Genomic DNA, 17,209 nt, shown 5'->3' with positions numbered 1-17,209 from the left:
ATGACCCCTCCACCAGGGCTTGGCTGCCCTTGATGACCCAGTATTGCTGCTTGATGTCTGCTCTTCCCTGAGCAGACTGCGGTCACTGTGGTGTGCCACAGACCTCCAGGCCCTGAGACCACGACCCCTAGGCTTGTGTCCCTGAAGCCCGGTCAGTGTTGGGGACAGTCTCTGACGGTGTCTCTGCCCTCAAGAGCCATGCCCCACAGGGTGTCCCCAGGAGGTCTATGCACAGGGAATCACTGCTCACGGAGGGAACAGGGAACGAGTCTTTTTTTCCAAGGCCAACGCATTTGTGCATCTGTCAGGAGACACCTGAGCTGCTCACTTAGAGATGCATTTTTATTTGTCTCTATTGCCAGTCAGAAAAACTAACCTGTGTGGTGTGGTGGGGCCGCCTCTGCAGGTTCAGCTCCCCGAGGCGTCCCCAGCAGCCAGGCTGGAGCACCCAGGGCTCCCTCCCTCCCTCGCATGGGAAGGCCCAGCCCAGCAGACAGCTGCCCACAGCACGGCAGAGCCGGAGATCCTCACCTGCCTGGGTGGGGGGGGGGGTTGTGGGGGACAGAGAGCAGGTGCGGGGAGCTGCCCAGCTGCATCCCAGGAGCCAAGAGCCCCAAGGGCTGAGTCACGGAGCTCCAGTCATGGCTTTGAAGTTCTGGCCCGTGTCCAGTCCCTGCAGCTGGGCAGGCAGGGGCCTGGTGTGTCTCTTGCCCCAGGGAGGACGCCTGGCCATGGGGCATCTGCTGTGGAAGTTCCCGGTTCGGCTCCCAGGCCAGCAGCAGGTGTGGCAGGAGGTAGGGGCACAGGTGTGGCATTCGCAGGGCTGTCTGCCCAGGTGGCGTCTCCCACAGCTGCCCTGTCCTTGGGGCTGGGGCTGGGCCGGGCCCTGACACGTCAGTTCAGGCGTCCTGCTGGGCCCTGCTCCTCAGGGAGCCCCCAGGCCAATGGCCGGTCTGAACGTGTCCCTTTCCTTCTTCTTCGTCACCTTCGCCCTCTGCCAGGCAGCCAGGAGGCTGTCCAAGGCCCTGCTCCCGGAGGGCACCTACGCCAGCTTCGCCCGGGAGGTGGTGGGCGCCGCCCAGCTGGGGGCTTGCTGCCTGGAGATGCGGGTGTTGGTGGAGCTGGGCCCCTGGGCTGGGGGCTTCGGCCCCGACCTGCTGCTGACACTGCTCTTCCTGCTCCTGCTGGCACACGGGGCAACCTGCGATGGGGCAGCAGCCAACCCCACCGTGTCGCTGCAGGAACTGCTCTTGGCCGAGGCCTCTGTGCCCTGCACGCTGCTGGCGCTGGTGGCCCAGGGGCTGGGCATGCAGGTGGCCCGTGTGCTGACCCGGCGCTACTGGGCCTGGGAGCTCAGCGACCTGCATGTCCTCCAGAGCCTCATGGATGCACACTGCAGCTCAGCACTGCGCACATCCGTGCCCCATGGCACGCTGGTGGAAGGTGCCTGTGCCTTCTTCTTCCACCTGAGCCTCCTCCGCTTCCGGAACACTCTGCCTGTCTACAGGGTGCCCCTCATGGCCCTGCTGGTCACCTTCATGGCCTACACAGGTGAGACCTGGCTTCGCTCCCTGGGACATGTCAGAGCTTTTGCATCCGTCTGGACACCCAGGACAGAGGCGGCAGCTGAGGGGGACCGCTGGCCCCCAGGGACAGTGGACAGCCCTCTTCTGGGAACTTGGTGGTGGCAGAATGGGGTTCAGTAGGACTGGACATAGTGCACTGGGGTGGGACCCTCAGCCCTGGTCAGCGCCTTCCTTCCCAGCTGCGCTGCTCCATGCTCCGAAATGTTCCTGTCCATGTCAGGAGGTCTGCAGCCGGGGCAGGTGGGTTGCCCGTGCCATTTCTTTAAGACCCAGCCCACCTTCTGGTCTGGAAGCTCTGGAGTCCTCTGCTGCCCTTTCCAAGAGTCCCAGGTCCTGCTGTTTCTTCCTCCCCTCTCCATCCCTTCCCAAGTGGCTCCAAATGTCCCCAGAGAGGGCAGCATCCTCCCATCATCCCCCCATCCTCCCATCCCCATCCATCCTCCCATCATACCCCATCCTCTTCCTATCCTCCTCCCATCCTCCCATCCTCCTATCCTCCTCCCATTCTCTCCCATCCTCCCCCCATCCTCCCATCCTCCCCCATCCTTCCATCCTTCCAACCTCCTCCCATCATTCCCCATCCTCCCATCTTCCTCCTATCTTCCCATCCTCCTCCCATCCTCTTCCCATCCCCCCATCCTCCCATCTTCCCATCCTCCGATCCTCCCATTCTCCATGCCTATGCCTGGGTCCTCAGCCTCTGGACCAAGCTCTCCTGGGGTTGTTCAGCCACCATGGACACCACCTGTCCTTCCCACCTGCTGGAGAAGCGGAAAGCTGAGCTCAGCTGCAGGATGTCCAGGCTGCTGACCTCACATCGCAGCTATCCCTGGACATGGGGATGGAGCTGGGCCAGAACTTAAGGTGCCAGGTTGGGGCTGTTGTTAAATCCCCAGGGGACTCCACCATAGTTCTGTCTGTGGGATCTGCTCTACTAGGAGGGCTCTCCAGGCATGGATGCCTCCTCCACCCCAGAGGACTGGTGTGCTGGGAGGGACAGGAGGCTGGGAGTGGGCTCCCTGGGAAGGGTGTGCTGTGGGATGTGCCGCAGGTCACTCAGTGGGTGCCTCATGCTTGCTCAGGCCTAGGGCTACAACTGGAAGCCCACGTGTGCATTTGGGGCAGGCTAGGCCCAGTAGGGAAGAAACCAGCACTGAGGGTTGACTTCCTGAGACACTGTCCACATTCTGGCACAGGACAGACACTGTGTGCCCAGGAAGGTACCACTAGAGCCCACGTATAGGTGAGGAAACTGAGGCACAGGTGAGCAGAGACTTGCCAGCAAGGCTCTGTGTCCAGACTGCCTGGGCTCCAGCCCTGGGAGACACGGGAAGCTCCTGATTCAGCCCTGCAGCCATCCAGGACACCGCTCCCAGAGCCTGGTCTCCACCACCAGCTTTAGGCCCTACATGGCCCACTTGAGGCCGCTGCTCCTTGGCAGTGGTCTACCCGGTCCAGGGAGAAGGGATGCTTGTGCTCTCTCCATGTCTCTTCGTCCTCCCCATCCCTCCTCCCTTCTCTTGCTTCCTCTCTGGGCTCAGCCCTTCACTGCTGTTGCTCCGTCTCTGCCCTTGTCTGTCTCCCCATCTTACCATCTCTGTCTCTCTCTCTCCATCTCTGTCTCTGTCCCCCTTTCTCTCAAGGACAACCTCCCACAGGCGGGTGGCGGGGAAAGTGGTGGGAGAGGAGAGTTCATCAGGGGCGAGTGGTTGGGATGGGTGGTAGATGTTCGTGGAAAGACTCCGGTCCTGGCTGCTCCCTGATCCTGTGGAGCTGGCCTTGGCTGACAGCCCTCCCACCTGTGTCCCCATCAGCACAAGGGTCAGGAGGGCTGAGCTCCAGGCCCCCGGCACAGGGCTCTATCCCAAGGAGAGGCGGCTGCCGACAGGGCTCCACAAGGAATATCTGTTTCCTTCCACAGCAGGGCCTTTCACGTCCGCCTTCTTCAACCCCGCCCTGGCTGCCTCAGTCACCTTCCAGTGCTCAGGGTCCACCCTGCTGGAGTATGCCCAGGTGTACTGGCTGGGTCCTCTGACAGGTAAGGGTCACTGTGGACAGTTGGCAAGGCCATCCATGGATGGTGGCTTGGGAGGACACTCGAAGCATTCCTAGTGGACATGCCTGTGGTCCGGCTCACGGGTGGGGAGTCAATTCAGGGATGGCCGGCTCTGGGGTCCCTGATGTAGGTGAGGGAGATGCGGGGATCCTTCTCAGTTCCTGTTAGGGACATCAGGGCTGGGGCCGAGTGGCCCGTCTTGGTTTAGATGCGGTCATGAGGGTCTGGAACCAGGAAGGATGGGGGCGGGGCAGGGAGGGCAGCCTCATGGATGTGCCCAGGGGCGTCTCACAGATCCTGAGCTGGGGTGCCCGTGGCGGGAACTACCAGAGCCCGTCCAGGCCACCCTGGCCCTGGGGTCTGCCAGCACCTGGTCTTAGCCCCTGGGCTTCCCGCTCACTCTCCATACTTAGTGGATGGGTCTGTGGGGTCCATGGAGCTCTGGAAGGTTCCTCCACTTCCCTCTCAGGGAGCACAGCCCTGGTGTCCCCAGGGGCTCCCAGGCAGCCAGCGATCCCTGGAGTGATGAGAAGGCTGGGGTTACGATTGATAACTTCACGGTCCACTTGAGCGAGGTCTGAGACATAGCAGTCTCCCCCTGGGCCACACATCACCCCAGAGGTCCCTGAGAGCGGCCTGACTCGCCTCAATGTCTCTACATCGCGGGTAGGAGGAATGCGCTCTCCACCCTCCTTGTGGGGGAGCCACAAAGGTCTCTGCGCACACTGGATGAGAACGCGGGGGGTCTGAGAGTCCCACACAGCCCGCCCCCCACAGCTCTGTGGGCCTGGGGCCTCCTGGGGTCCCAAGGCTTGTTCTCCTGGTCAGGGACGTCCCCATCTCTTGTGCTCAGTCACAAATTCGACAGCAGGGTCTGCATGGTCCTAGGGGCGTAGACGACTCAGGAATTCCTGGACAGCTCCCTCTTGGGGGACATTTTCCGTTTCTGGTCCCGGGTGACTCCTCTGTGGTAGAGCACAGCTCTGGGGACCCTGAGAAGCGGTCCTGGCCGCAATCTTGGAGACCTCAGTGTCGGAAATACGTGTCTCTCTGATCCAGCTTGATGGCGTGTCGGGCCATGGATTAAAGTCAGGGTGGGGGTCCCTCTCCTGCATGTGGGGGCCTGTGGCCTCTGCATTTGTCTCCTGGTGCCCGTAGCCCCAAAGAGCTCAGCACGCAGTCCAGGTGAGCACTCAGACACACGGGTGTGGGGTCCTGCTCACTCTAAGGGCTAATGGGGCCCCTCCCTGACCTCCCGGTCTCTGGCAGTGGCCATTAGTCCTCTGTCCTGTGGCTGCACCTCTCCCCTCTCTGCCTGTCCTCACGTGGCATCTGCTGTGAGTCTGTCTCTGCGGCTCTTCGTGGTAGGACACCAACCACACTGGGGTTCGGTCCACGCTTCTCATCAGTTCAACCGCTTAAGGATACAAAGATGCTTCTTCTTCTTCTTTTTTTTTTAAGATTTTATTTATTTATTTGACACACAGAGAGAGAGAGATCACAAGTAGGCAGAGAGAGAGGGGGAAGCAGGCTCCCTGCCGAGTAGAGAGCCTAACGTGGGGCTCCATTCCAGAACCCTGGGGTAATTATCCGAGCCGAAGCCAGAGGCTTTAACCCACTGAGCCACCCAGGCGCCCCAAGATGCTGTTTTAAATAAGGTCAGATTTGGAGGCTTGGGGAAGGACATGAATTCGGGGGGGACGCCATTCAACCCAATAGAGCCTCAGACTCCATAACTGCCGCTGTGAAGTCCAAAGCCACGAGGGTTTCCTCTGGAGGCCTCGTGGGGGGAGCGGGGAGGAACCTGGGAGGGCAGCATCCTCTGGGCACATGCCTGCTTTGTCCTGTCTGGGGAGGGGACTCCCACGCTGGGGTGCTCCTGCTGCCCCAAGGCCACAGCCTCTCTCTGCCTCCCTCCAGGGTTGGGATGGGAACTGCCATAGGAACAGGGCTCCGGGCCACTGAGCTTGTTACACACCATACAGCATGCCCTGCAGGTCAGCATGGGGTGCGTCCACATCCAGGGTACCTGGGCCATGCCCTGCTGGAACTTGGGGGTTCTTTGGAATGAAGCGGGTGCCTTCCAGCCTTCTGCATTGCCGGCTGGGGATTCTGCTCCCTGGGTCCCACTCACGTGTTGTTGTCCCCTTGCTTTTCGACCTCCCCTGTGGCATTGGTCTTTCCCCGCTGGTGGGCTAATGCCCTTTACTGAATCCCTGTCTGTTTGGAGCAGCTGGGCCACCGGTGATGAGGCACGGGAAGTGGGGGTGGCTTCCTGGGCTGTGACTCTCCATGGACACGTGTGCCCAGGGGACCCTGAGCTCATCACTCACCTCCCTGGGCTGTCTCTCCTCCGTAGCAGGGGTGGTCCCAGCATCCCACTGAAGGTAAGAGAGGCTCGGCGAGTGAAGCATGGACGTTTGCGGGCCCGGGACCATTCTTGGGAGCCACGGTGGCTGGGCATCCATGGAGCCCTGTCCTGGCCAGGCCACCCCTGACCTTCTCAGGGCCCACACACCACAGTTTGTGTCCTTAAAGGACACGAACATGAAACTTCAAATGTGCTCCCCTCTCCTGCCATGGCCAACACCTTGCCCGTGACCGGGCCGGCCATTCGGGAATCCAGGATTCTCTGTCTGCAAGTTCTGGGAAGAACCTGGGAACCAGGGGCCAGGCCCTGCTCCTGTCCTCAGCCCCCCTGCTTTTCCCCTCCTTGGTCCTCACCTCCATCTTGCCCACACCCCCAAAACAGCCATCCCCACGGATGACAGATCACTCTCAGGAGGCAGTCCTGGGAGGAAGGAGGTCAAGCAGGCCGTGCATGTGGCTCAGGACATTGGTGCAGGGAATGCTGGGCCCGGGTCCCCAGAGGGTGGTCTGGAAGGACACAGGCTCCTGATGGGCTGTCCCCTCTGCTGGGGAAGAGCCAGAGCAGACCAGGGCTCCCAGATAGAGACATGCAGGCTGGCCGAGGTCCCGATCTGTAGGATCCCCTGTCACACGGACAGTCTGGCTGGGAGGCCCCAGTGAGCCTCCCGGGCCAGTGGTCTGACCCTCGGTTTCTTGCAGGGATGGTGCTGGCGGTCCTACTGCACCATGGCTGCCTTCCTCGCCTTTTCCAGAGGAACCTGTTGTATAGTCAGAAGAACAAGTACCGGACTCCTAGAGGGAAGTTGGCCCCGGGGCCGAGAGACACCCCGAAGCCTGCAGGGGGATGCAGAAGCAGGGGGACCACGCGTGAGGCAGGGCGGCAGCTACTAGGCTCCGGCTGAACCAGCATAGTTGACAGCGTCCCTGGTGGGACCCTGGGGCCCCTCTGAGCTGAGGGGCCCAGACCCACACACCCCTCCTCCCTGGAAACTGTTTGTCAATAAACCGTTCATGGAACCTGCCTGTCTCCCTAGTCTGACAGAGGCTTCTGGAAGGGCAAGCAGGGGCGAGACCAGTCCACAAGGGAGCCTGGGCTGAGTCACCTCCGTGTCCCACAGGGTGTCTCTTGTCTCTTTTTTTCAGAATTAGAACCAAAGGTAAAAGCCGGGAGGGTAGGCAAGAGGTCCGGGGTGCGTCCCCCAGAGCCTGGGAAGACCCGAGGGGAGAAGTTTGCACAGAAGGTGCTGGCTGTCCTGGACACACCCCAGATCCCGCTGCTGGGGGAGGCTGGAGCAGCCTCCTCCTGCTGAGGCTGCAGGCGAGTGGGCTGGACACCCACTAGCATGCCACACTCTCAGCAGCTTGGCCGTGGCTCTGCAAAGCCAGGCAGAGCCCTGCCCATGACGGGGGCTCCTTGCTAGGCTGAGAAGAGCCATCTCCTCTCTCAAAGACCAGGGCTAACCTGGAAATTTCCACCCCAAAAGGAGAACGTCCTCCTCAGCTAGGGGTTCCTGGAGCCCCATTCCGAAAGTGAGGCTGGCAGGGTCTCCAGCCCAAGGCTTCGCCCTCATCTCAGGACAAGAAGGGTGAGAGACAGAAAACAGGGAGGTCCTGGGTGAACTTTTCTCTCGTGAGGAGGCCATGTCTTCCTGCACTAGCTTCCCAGGGGATGGGAGAGAAAGAACCCCCTACTCCACTTCTTGTGGCTGCCCCTTTACCCCCTTTAAATCCTCTCCCCACCCACCCATCGGTCCGGACCCCAGCCTCCCCTGACCCTCCTCTGAGTGGCCACCCTGGGAGGGGTCAGTAGGCCCCCCGGGCTAATCCTGACCGCCAGCCCAGTGTAGCTTCTGCAGGGCTTGATGGGGCTGCATGGAGGCTTCTAGAAGAAGGACCATGAGCGCACAGGGGTGGTGCTGGGATGGGGACCAACCAGCTCCCCTCCAAGGGGATCTGTGTGGGATGGGGGTTGGGGGGCCACAGAAAATGTCGCAGCCCCAGGAAGGAGGAGAGGCTCCTCAGGGTACCCGAGACCAGAGGCCAATGGCACTTCCGTCCCCATAGAACGTCCTTGCAGTCTCAGCACAAATACTTTCAGGTCAGAAGCTTCTTGTGCTCCCTCAGCAAATTCAACCAGTAAATTAGTACAAGACCAGTGAATGTGCTGACATTGCAATAAAGTATATCAGCAAATTATTAGAATTCTTGGAGTTCAGGATCTTTATTTTGGAAAGCATTGTAAAGCGAACTCCACAAGCTTGGAAGCATACATTAAATTTAAGGAACACTGCATTTGATGGAAAAGAACACAGTTTTTAATACGAAGCTTTGATGAACTGACAACTTAAAAATTACCGGGGAAAAAAAAAGTTTAACAGGAAGGATGCAAGAGTGGTTCAATATTGGGCCATTCGTTCTTTAATATAATTCACCCTATTAATCGACTGAGGAATGAAATCGTACAGTTATCTGCACTGACACTTAAAAGGCATCTGGGAAAAGAAAACATCCATTCCCTGTCCAAAAAGGTGACAGATCATGTCTTAGTTACACACAGCACGTACACCCGATGCGGCACCTCGCTCGGTGGGAACAGACCGTGGACGTTCTAGCTGAGTCAGAAACACTGCCAGGCGCCCACATCCCATCGAGGGTCGGCACCCAGGACACGAGCTGATGCAACTGGATGAGAGGGAACAATGAGAGGAGTCGCATTCTTGTTGGCAGATCACACAACAGTGACACAGGAAACAGACGATGCAAAATCTGACATGGGCTGTAAGAGATAGCTTGTTAATGTAGCAGAAGCCAACACTAACAGGCGAAAGACGTCCAGTAGGCTTCACACAGCCAGCAATGAGCAGAAAAGTAACAATGACAGCAAAGCTATAAAGTGCTTAGAAATTCATTTAATAAGGAAGGCACAAAGCCTGGGTCCAAAGGAAATTTTTAAAAATTTCTGAAAGACTTGAAAATAGGGAAACTCATTCTTTGTTCTAAGACATCCCAGATATCCAGGATATCCCAACATCCTAAAGATGTCCATTCTCCACAAGTTAATATATACATGTTAATAAAACAATAATAATAAAGTTATTTGCATAAAATTATATAATAAAGAATTATAAATATATAATAGTAATACTGTGAATTTTGTAAGACTGATGAATCACAGACCTGTACCCCTGAAACAAATAATATATTGTATGTTAATAAAAAAATAAATATCTGTATTCCCAGGAAAAAAATAATGGAAAAAAAATATAACAAATAATAAAGCCAAAGTTGTTTTTATGCGAAACACCAGTTCTTTTCCATCAAATGCAGTGTTATTTACCTGCAAAAACTTGAAAACAGGGTAAAGTTCTTTCTAAACTTGGGAGTAGGGGAGATCTTTCCAACCAGGACAGAAAATCCAGAAACAAGGAAAAGCATCGATTCCTCTAACGATACCCTAATAAAAAGGAGACTGGCGTAGGGCACCACATCGTAACAAAGTCAAATGACAAATGGCAAACCAGGAAAAAACAGTTTGCGACCTTTGTCACAAACAAAGGGCAAAAATTAACATACAAAGAACTCTAAAATATATTTTCAAAGGGGCGCCTGGGTGGCTCAGTGGATTAAGCCTCTGCCTTCGGCTCAGGTCATGATCTCAGGGTCCTGGGATCGAGCCCCGCATCAGGATCTCTGCTTGGCAGGGAGCCTGGTCCCAACCCCCCCGCTTGCCTCTCTTCCTACTTGTGATCTCTGTCTCTCTGTCAAATAAATAAATAAAATCTTTTTTAAAATTGTTTTCAAAAACAGAAAGAAAATAAAAACGCAAAACATGAACAAAGGGTTCACACAAAAAGGTACATGGGTGGACTTGGACACAGGCTGCAGGCTCGAGATCGCTCATGGTGGAAGGAACACAGGCCGTATTGGTTACCAGTTCTCCCTCCCAGGCGGCTACAGATATAAAGCACCGAAGTTTCTCTGCATGGAGACGTCAGGCCTCCGGGAGCACTCATGGTGGGCCTCGCAGGAGAGGGGAGAAGCTGCAGAGCAGCCTGGAGTCTGGCAGGAGGACACAGCATCTGAATTCTGACAAAATCTTGTCCTCAGCCTGGTTATCATTTAGGAGCTATAGGACCTGACCTACCCCTTTCTCGAGGCCCAGCCCAGGTGACCGCATGCCCTGACCCACCCTTCCCCGGGGCCCAGCCTGGGAGCAGGCCTCTCTGTAGTGGAAGCTGGTCCCCAGCAGCTGAAGAGAGGCCCAGAGGGCTCCTGAGCATCCTTGAGGGGACAAACCAAAGCCCAGGTGGCCCTCAGCGCCTCCTGGCCCAAACTGGGAGTACAGTCCCAGCCCAGACCTCAGAGCTGGCATCTTGCCCAACCCTGTGGGGGCTGCGGCTTTCATGCAGGCCCTGAAGCTGCTGCGGCAGCCCCAAGACCTGTAGGCAGCTCTGGGCTGGACCCTGCAGGGCACAGTGGCACCAGCCCTGGACCTGCCCCAGGGGACAGCCAGGCGGGCAACTCTAGCCTGGGCACATGTTAGCACCTGAGGGTCACAGTGGCAGGGCCTCCCCAGTGCCAGCCCCTAGTGCTGATTGCAGGCCACGTCCCCCACCACAGAGACCTTTCCTTGCCCACAGGGGTGGGCCCTCACGTTGAATGTGAGTGCACACCGGCCCTCCATGGCCGGGTCTCCCCACATTTCAGACAACCGACGTTTCACCCGCCTGTTCCAATCTTCTATCAGACCATTACTACACATCGGTGTAGAACCTGCTCTCCTGCTGTCTTACTGCGCCCAGACCATCCAACCCCCAGTAAGCAGAGCCCAGTCCAGGGTCAGGATCTATCCTGGGCAGGACCCCCTGCAGCCTCCTGGGGCCACCAGGCACTGATCTGCTTGTTAGCTCTGTGCCTACAGTGCACCCCTCAGGGAACCCCGCAGCCATCTGCGGTCTTGGGCTGTCTCATTGGCAGACATTGTGGGGATGTTGTGAGGCTCAAGGGTGCGAGGGGAGGGCGTCCAGCCTCTGCCCCTCTCTGCGAGGTGGCAAAGCTCCCACATACCCTCAGCTCACCGGCCAGGCACTGGGTCACCAAGTGCGCTGAGATTCGCATTTGCAGTTCCAATCACCTTCGGACACTGGAAGGGAGCTCTTCTATGGGCACCAACACGTCCTACTTGGATGAGGCCCGTAAACACCATAGATGTTTGCACGCAGCCATTTCTTTAACAGACCGGTTTTCCATCATCCACCTGTCTGATCATATGGCCAGATCACCGGCCACCACCCATGAGTGAGTAAAAACCCAAATAGAGAGGCCAACAGTGTGCAATTCTATTCATGGACTGACTCAATTTTACCTTCTTTGGTCAGAGTGGTGGCCCCAGATGCAGCCCGATCACCTTGGAACTGCTGTCCGCACACCAGGCAGTCCTTTGCTGGCCGAGAGCCGCTCACAGGGCCTGTGCACGCGCAGCAGGGTAACCTCGCCACTCCTCAGGGGCTCCCTGCTCGCACATACGCGTACCTGTTGGCATTCCCACAGTAGCACGCACCTGTCCAGATATGCAAGTTAAATGTCCACCTGGTGGACTCCTCTGGTCACTGGGCTCCCACTGCAGTGTTTCTGGGGCGTCACGCAGGATGTTATGGGCATTTCGGGTTTCAAGATTCTGTCCTTCGGTCATTCGCCATCTTGATCACAACCCAGTAGCCTGTCTCTCAAATGGAAATTTTCTGGTCCGGTATCCCGGTGGTCGCCACTGGGTGGCGCTCACTGCCCCTGGCCGTAGTCGGTCGTCCTCCACCTAGGGCTGACTGGGAGAATCTGTCCTTCTGCACTCCAGCTTCTAAGGGGACATTGATGACAGCGGCCATTCCCTTTTGGCCCACCAGGTGTCCTATATGTTTTCAAAGGAATAACCTCCGAGGGCTTGGGCCATCTTACTGGCCCCCACCAAGCACACCCAATAAGTGTTGGCACAAGGGGGCATCGACATGCCTTCTGATTTTCCAGTATCCACGTGGCATCTGTCCCCACCGCACGCTCAGGGCGGCAGACACAAGCCGGTCACATCAACATTGCAGTACTCATCAGACGTCCACATCAGTGCTAACCCCAACTTCCATTCTCAGGGCCCTCCCTACCCCGTCTACCTCCAGCTGCTGTTGACCCTGCATCAGTCGGTTCTGGAATCAGTGCGTGGGGGTCCCGGGCCCACGAGCCCCAAAAGTGAGTGCCTCTGAGGTGCCCCACCTTCCCCTGAGTCCACTGCTGAAGACGCAGGACTGTGGCCAGACCACTTCCTTTCTACAGAAACACCTTGATTTTTGCCTTCGGTGTCACTACTATTAAGTGACCATTTACGACTTCCACCGGAACCTCGCAGCTTATAATTCTTGGACAATGTCCTCAAGCCACAAGTGACAGTTACGAGGGCTAGGGCATCATTCTGTCTGTGGGGAGTGAGTGTTTTGTTTTTTGTTTTGTTTTGTTTTTTTTAAAGATTTTATTTATTTATTTGACAGACAGAGATCACAAGCAGGCAGAGAGGCAGGCAGAGAGAGAGGAGGAAGCAGGCTCCCTGCTGAGCAGAGAGCCCAATGTGGGGCTCGATCCCAGGACCCTGGGATCATGACCTGAGCTGAAGGCAGAGGCTTTAACCCACAGAGCCACCCAGGCGCCCCTGGAGTGAGTATTTTGTTGTTGCTAACACACGTAATCAAACAACCCAGAAACACAGCCAGATTTTTATCCTCTTAAAATAAATCCAATTTTTTTTTCTTTCTCAGTTTTATTGTTGTTATTAAGTGTACGATGTCCAGAGACCTGATAAGATGATAATTCCAAGGTGGTGTTTTATAAATGTGTGTTCTACACGTGTGAATCTTAGTGAATAGTCTCCACCTTGGGTGGTTTCTAGACGACAGTAGAACCTGCTCTCACTGCTGTTCCGTGGTCTCTCCCACTAATCCAGAATCTGTGATACGCGGTCCCCAGGTAAAGCACGTCTGGTCGTCTCTCATTCGGACTCACTGCTGTGGTGAAGGGACTCTGAGATGGCTTGAGGGGAGGCTGGACAGAACTGGAATTCTGGGGACAGCGGTGTGCACGCAGGGCGCCCCGTCCCTTCCCACAGTCCTGGGCCCAAGGACAGTATCTGGGGGCACCCGGTCTTCAAGGCAGCGGACAGGAACTTGGATGTGGACTGATGGGTGTTTTGCTCTAGTCAGGAGACCGACAGTTTCAACCAACTAAATTTCCGTGAAAAAGCTGGGGAAACGCTGTCAGAGTGGGTCATCCTCGCCCTCAGCCTTCCTGGCGCAAGCATGTACGCAGCTGTGGGAGGCCTGCCCCGTGGCCCGGCCACCTCCCCCTTTTGCCCCAGGATCCAGCTCCTGGTGATGCTTGTCCTCCATGGGCAGTCCGCCTCCACCCTTGTTTCTGGGGGAACTCTTTCCCCGCCCCACTCTGACGGGACCCAGTGCCCCAGAGCACACTTCGGGGGTTCCCACAGGAATGAGGGGGCCCTGAGGGTGTCCAATGGGGACCTGAGGCCCGCCACGACCCCAAGGGCTCAAATGGGCTGGCTCTCCTCCAGCCCACCTCTCCTAGCCTCCTGTGGGGACTCAGTCCCAACCTCACCAGGGAAGTGCCCCAGGCCGCCCTGAACAGAGGTCACAGGTCAAACCCGCCCCTCTTCAGCCAGGCCCACCTCAGGCAAACTGTGAAGGTCCCCAAGTTTTCCAGGACCCCTGACCCGCTCCCCTGCTCTCAGGTCTGGTGCTTGCATCGGTAAACCATCTTCCTGGTCTTCGGCTGCAGCCTCCACATGGGTGGCTGTTTTATCCACGGAACCCCGCTGTATATTGTGGGTGGCCACCCCTCCCTCTCAGCTTTTCCTGTCCAGCGCACTGTGGCAGCACTGTCACAGGGCCCTGCAGACCCCGCCACACTTCCCCAAGTCTGAGGCAGAGCCGCTCTGGCATTTTAGCCCGGAGATGGTGAGCAGCTGGCCATCTTCTTGGACGGACCTCAGAGTCGCAGACAGAGGGACGAGAGCCTGCAGTGCCTGGACCCACACGGTCTCCCAGGAAACTCAGAGGCTGTTCCTCAGAGTCACTCAAAGGGAGAGCACGGGCAGGATGGTGCTCCCCCTGCACCAGGAGCTGTTGGATGATTCCTCGAAACTCTGTGGGATGGCTAAAGGAGCACCCACGAAGCCCCCCCTGCCATTGTCCATGGCTTGGGAGTCACCCAGGAGTCCTGGCCTCGTCCCACAGACGGTGCTATGGCTCAGACTCCCAGGGCTGGACCAGGAAGAGGGCAGCTCCTCAGCCCTGTGATCTAGGGCTTGGGGGAGAGTTGGGGGTGGGGGGGAGGTGCCTGGGACAGGCACCAACACCAGGCTTCAAAGGCACACATGTAAACTTTAAATATCTAGACAAGCATGTGAGTCTCCACCTGTTGTCATGTCTGATGTGGGAAACAAAGGCAGAAGAAAAATTGTTAAGTTTCCTTACTACCTACAGCCCACTGACAAGTCCTTGAAACGGGCAGAGCCACCTTCCCCTGGGAACTCGGCTGCCTCCATGTGGACACCTTCCTAAGGGCACAGGCAATCTTAGCTTGACCCCAGGATCCTGTGAGTCTACTTTAACTATAGAAATTCCTTTGGAAACTTCCTTTATCACTACCCCCACAAGATACATGTTGGCTATCACCCACAAGCATACGACCCACCGATTACATCTGGAGGGTCTCATGACTTGAGTTTTTACTAAACAGTAATAAATGACATTTTCCAGCAATAGTTAGCTCCCTCAGGATCCTGGAAACCTCATTGCCAAAATAACTGGGAGGCTTTGCTCTCCCTACCCGCCTCCCAACTTTACAGTATATAATGAGCCCCTCCTCAGGACCCCGGGGCAGCTCTTCCTGCCTACGGGTCCTGTCCCCAAGCTTTAATAAAACCACCTTTTCGCACCAAAGACATCTCAAGATTTCTTTCTTGGCCTTGGGCTTCAAACTCTGATGTCTTTCCTACATCTGTGTCCTAGTGTTAGGTGTGACCTTGGATCTGAGAGTCCTCAGGCTACAAGCGAGACCACTGAGGCAGAGAGGAAAACAGGCTGGTAACCACGCCCCCTGAATTTGCACTCCTGCTGCCGGGTGCAAGGACCACCTTCCTGACTGCTGGACCAAGGGCCATCCTGCACAGGCTCACTGGGCTCCTGGGCAGAGGCCAACAGACAGTGGCAGGCAGGCTTCCAGAGGCTGCAGGGGGCTGAGAAGGGGGCAGGTAGGGAGTAAAAATTGGAGGAGAGAAGGGTGTGGAAAGAAGTAGGAACCTCCTTGGTTAGCGTGTCCGGCGGCCAGCAGGGGGAGCTCGCCTGACCAGCACAGTTTGTCGATTGCAGACCTGCAAGTGACAATGCAAACTGACCAGAAAGAACATTAATAAAGGAAGAAAATAGTTTTATTCAAGCCCAGATTAGAACAGCTTTCTGGGAAACACGACCTTCACAGGGAAGAAAGGGTTCCAGAGAATGAACAGTTTTTACAAAGTTTATATACCTTTTTACATAAGGAGCCACAAATCGACAGGTCAGAGGTACATTCTTGTAAAAGTTCAAAAAGATTATAGCTTAACATATAGGCAGGAATCATGAGTTTTAAGGTCAAGGAATGCAGGGAGTAGCAACATTGATCCCTATGTTAAGGACGAGATAGTTTTCCTTTAGGCCACTCATTTATAAAGCGAGTGTACAAAGTATGCTTGGCAAGCCATAAACCAGGTTTTTGGTTTAAACAAAGTTATCTTGAGGCACCCGGGGGGTTCAGTCGGGAAGCGTCTGCCCATACCTTGGGGTGGGGGTGGGGGCATGTCCCTGAGAAGAGACAGGATATAGCAGGCCACTTGGTTAGTCCCACCCCCTTCTCCAGAGAGTGCTTCCCTGAGGGCAGGTGGTCCCATCTGCCTCCTTGCTGCCTGGGTCCCTTGCTTCCTCCCCGCTGTCACACCCCTCTGCGCCTGCACAGGGTTACCCTAATTCCTGGAAGCCCCCGCTTGCCCTCCTTAGCCCTGCTACTGCACAGTGCTGCACTGAGGCCTCCCGTGGCTGGCGGTCATCACGGTCCCACACTCCCGTGATGGCCTGGACAGTCCATCCTAGTGCCGCAACCCATCACAGTCCCAGCCCCCACCACAGTGGCCCTGCAGGTGACAGGTGCAGCCTGGGGTGCAGCCCGGAGACCCTGTTGCTCTCATTCTGCCTGTGTGGCTGGAGACGTACCCCTGAGGACTCGCGGATTGGCCCTGCCAGGCAGATGGCTCTGAGGAGGCTGGGGCAGGTGGCAGTGGTGGGTGGGAGAGGGGAGAGGAGGAGGGTGGGGGGAAGGGGACAGGGGTCTGGGTCTCCCAATCTCCCTCTAGTCCCCTGAGGCTCTCAGGAGCATCCACATCTGCATCTTTGGGCCAAGTCTGGGGACCCCAGTCTCCAACATGAGCCCCTGGGGGCTGTCTCTTGCCTTGGCTTCTCAGTGGAGGTGTCTGTGCTGATCCTGTAGCTCCATTCCCAGGCAGGCCCTCGGGCTCCAGCCGGATGGGCACATACTGATGGCCACAGCATTGAGGGAGAGCCCCTCCCGTCCTCCACTAACAGAGGGGGTCACCAGGCCTCTCAGCTCAGCCTGTGGGCATCCCCGGGCCTGGCCCAGAGTGGAGGATGGGGCTGTGGGGTGGCAGCTGCTGCTGGTGCTGGGAGGTGTGATGTGTGTAACAGGACAAGCGGCCCTGAGAAGCACCCCAAAGGTAGGGACTAGACCTCTTCGACATGCTTCCGGAACACAACTGAACATTTATTACAAAGGAATGTCTTTAAACTTAATTAGCGTCTGTGTCTCTGTAAACGTGCATCCCACAACCCTGGGATCCAGGCTTCTGGATCCTGGGCTTCTGTCTGCAGTGGTGTTACAGGCCTGAAGAGAGACCTTGGAACTTCGATAGATTTTGGTGTCTAATCATGATCTATGTGTGTTTTTTTAAACACCCTTCTCAGTACTTGCCAAGGAGTGCTACCTGGGTGCTCAGAGGGTCCTTCCCTTCCTGAGCACCTGCAGGGGTGGAGCACAGAGGTTGGAGGTCAGCCTAGCATAAGTCAGGGTCATTCTGGAGCTTGAGGCCTGGGGT

At 56.7% G+C, this 17,209-nt stretch overlaps 1 protein-coding gene across 1 annotated transcript; it reads left to right on the top strand.

The window, feature by feature from the left end:
- The first annotated feature begins 944 nt into the window (after window positions 1–944).
- Window positions 945–6,914, top strand: LOC125096274 (aquaporin-12-like). The gene is made up of 3 exons (XM_047723080.1): window positions 945–1,551; window positions 3,508–3,624; window positions 6,712–6,914. The coding sequence occupies exons 1-3, from the start codon at window positions 945–947 to the stop codon at window positions 6,912–6,914; spliced, it is 927 nt and encodes a 308-aa protein (XP_047579036.1).
- The last annotated feature ends 10,295 nt before the right edge of the window (window positions 6,915–17,209 follow it).

This window comes from Lutra lutra, chromosome 3 (genome assembly GCF_902655055.1).
Source record: "Lutra lutra chromosome 3, mLutLut1.2, whole genome shotgun sequence".
Taxonomy (NCBI): Eukaryota; Metazoa; Chordata; class Mammalia; order Carnivora; family Mustelidae; genus Lutra; species Lutra lutra.
This window is presented reverse-complemented; position numbering and strand designations above follow the sequence as displayed.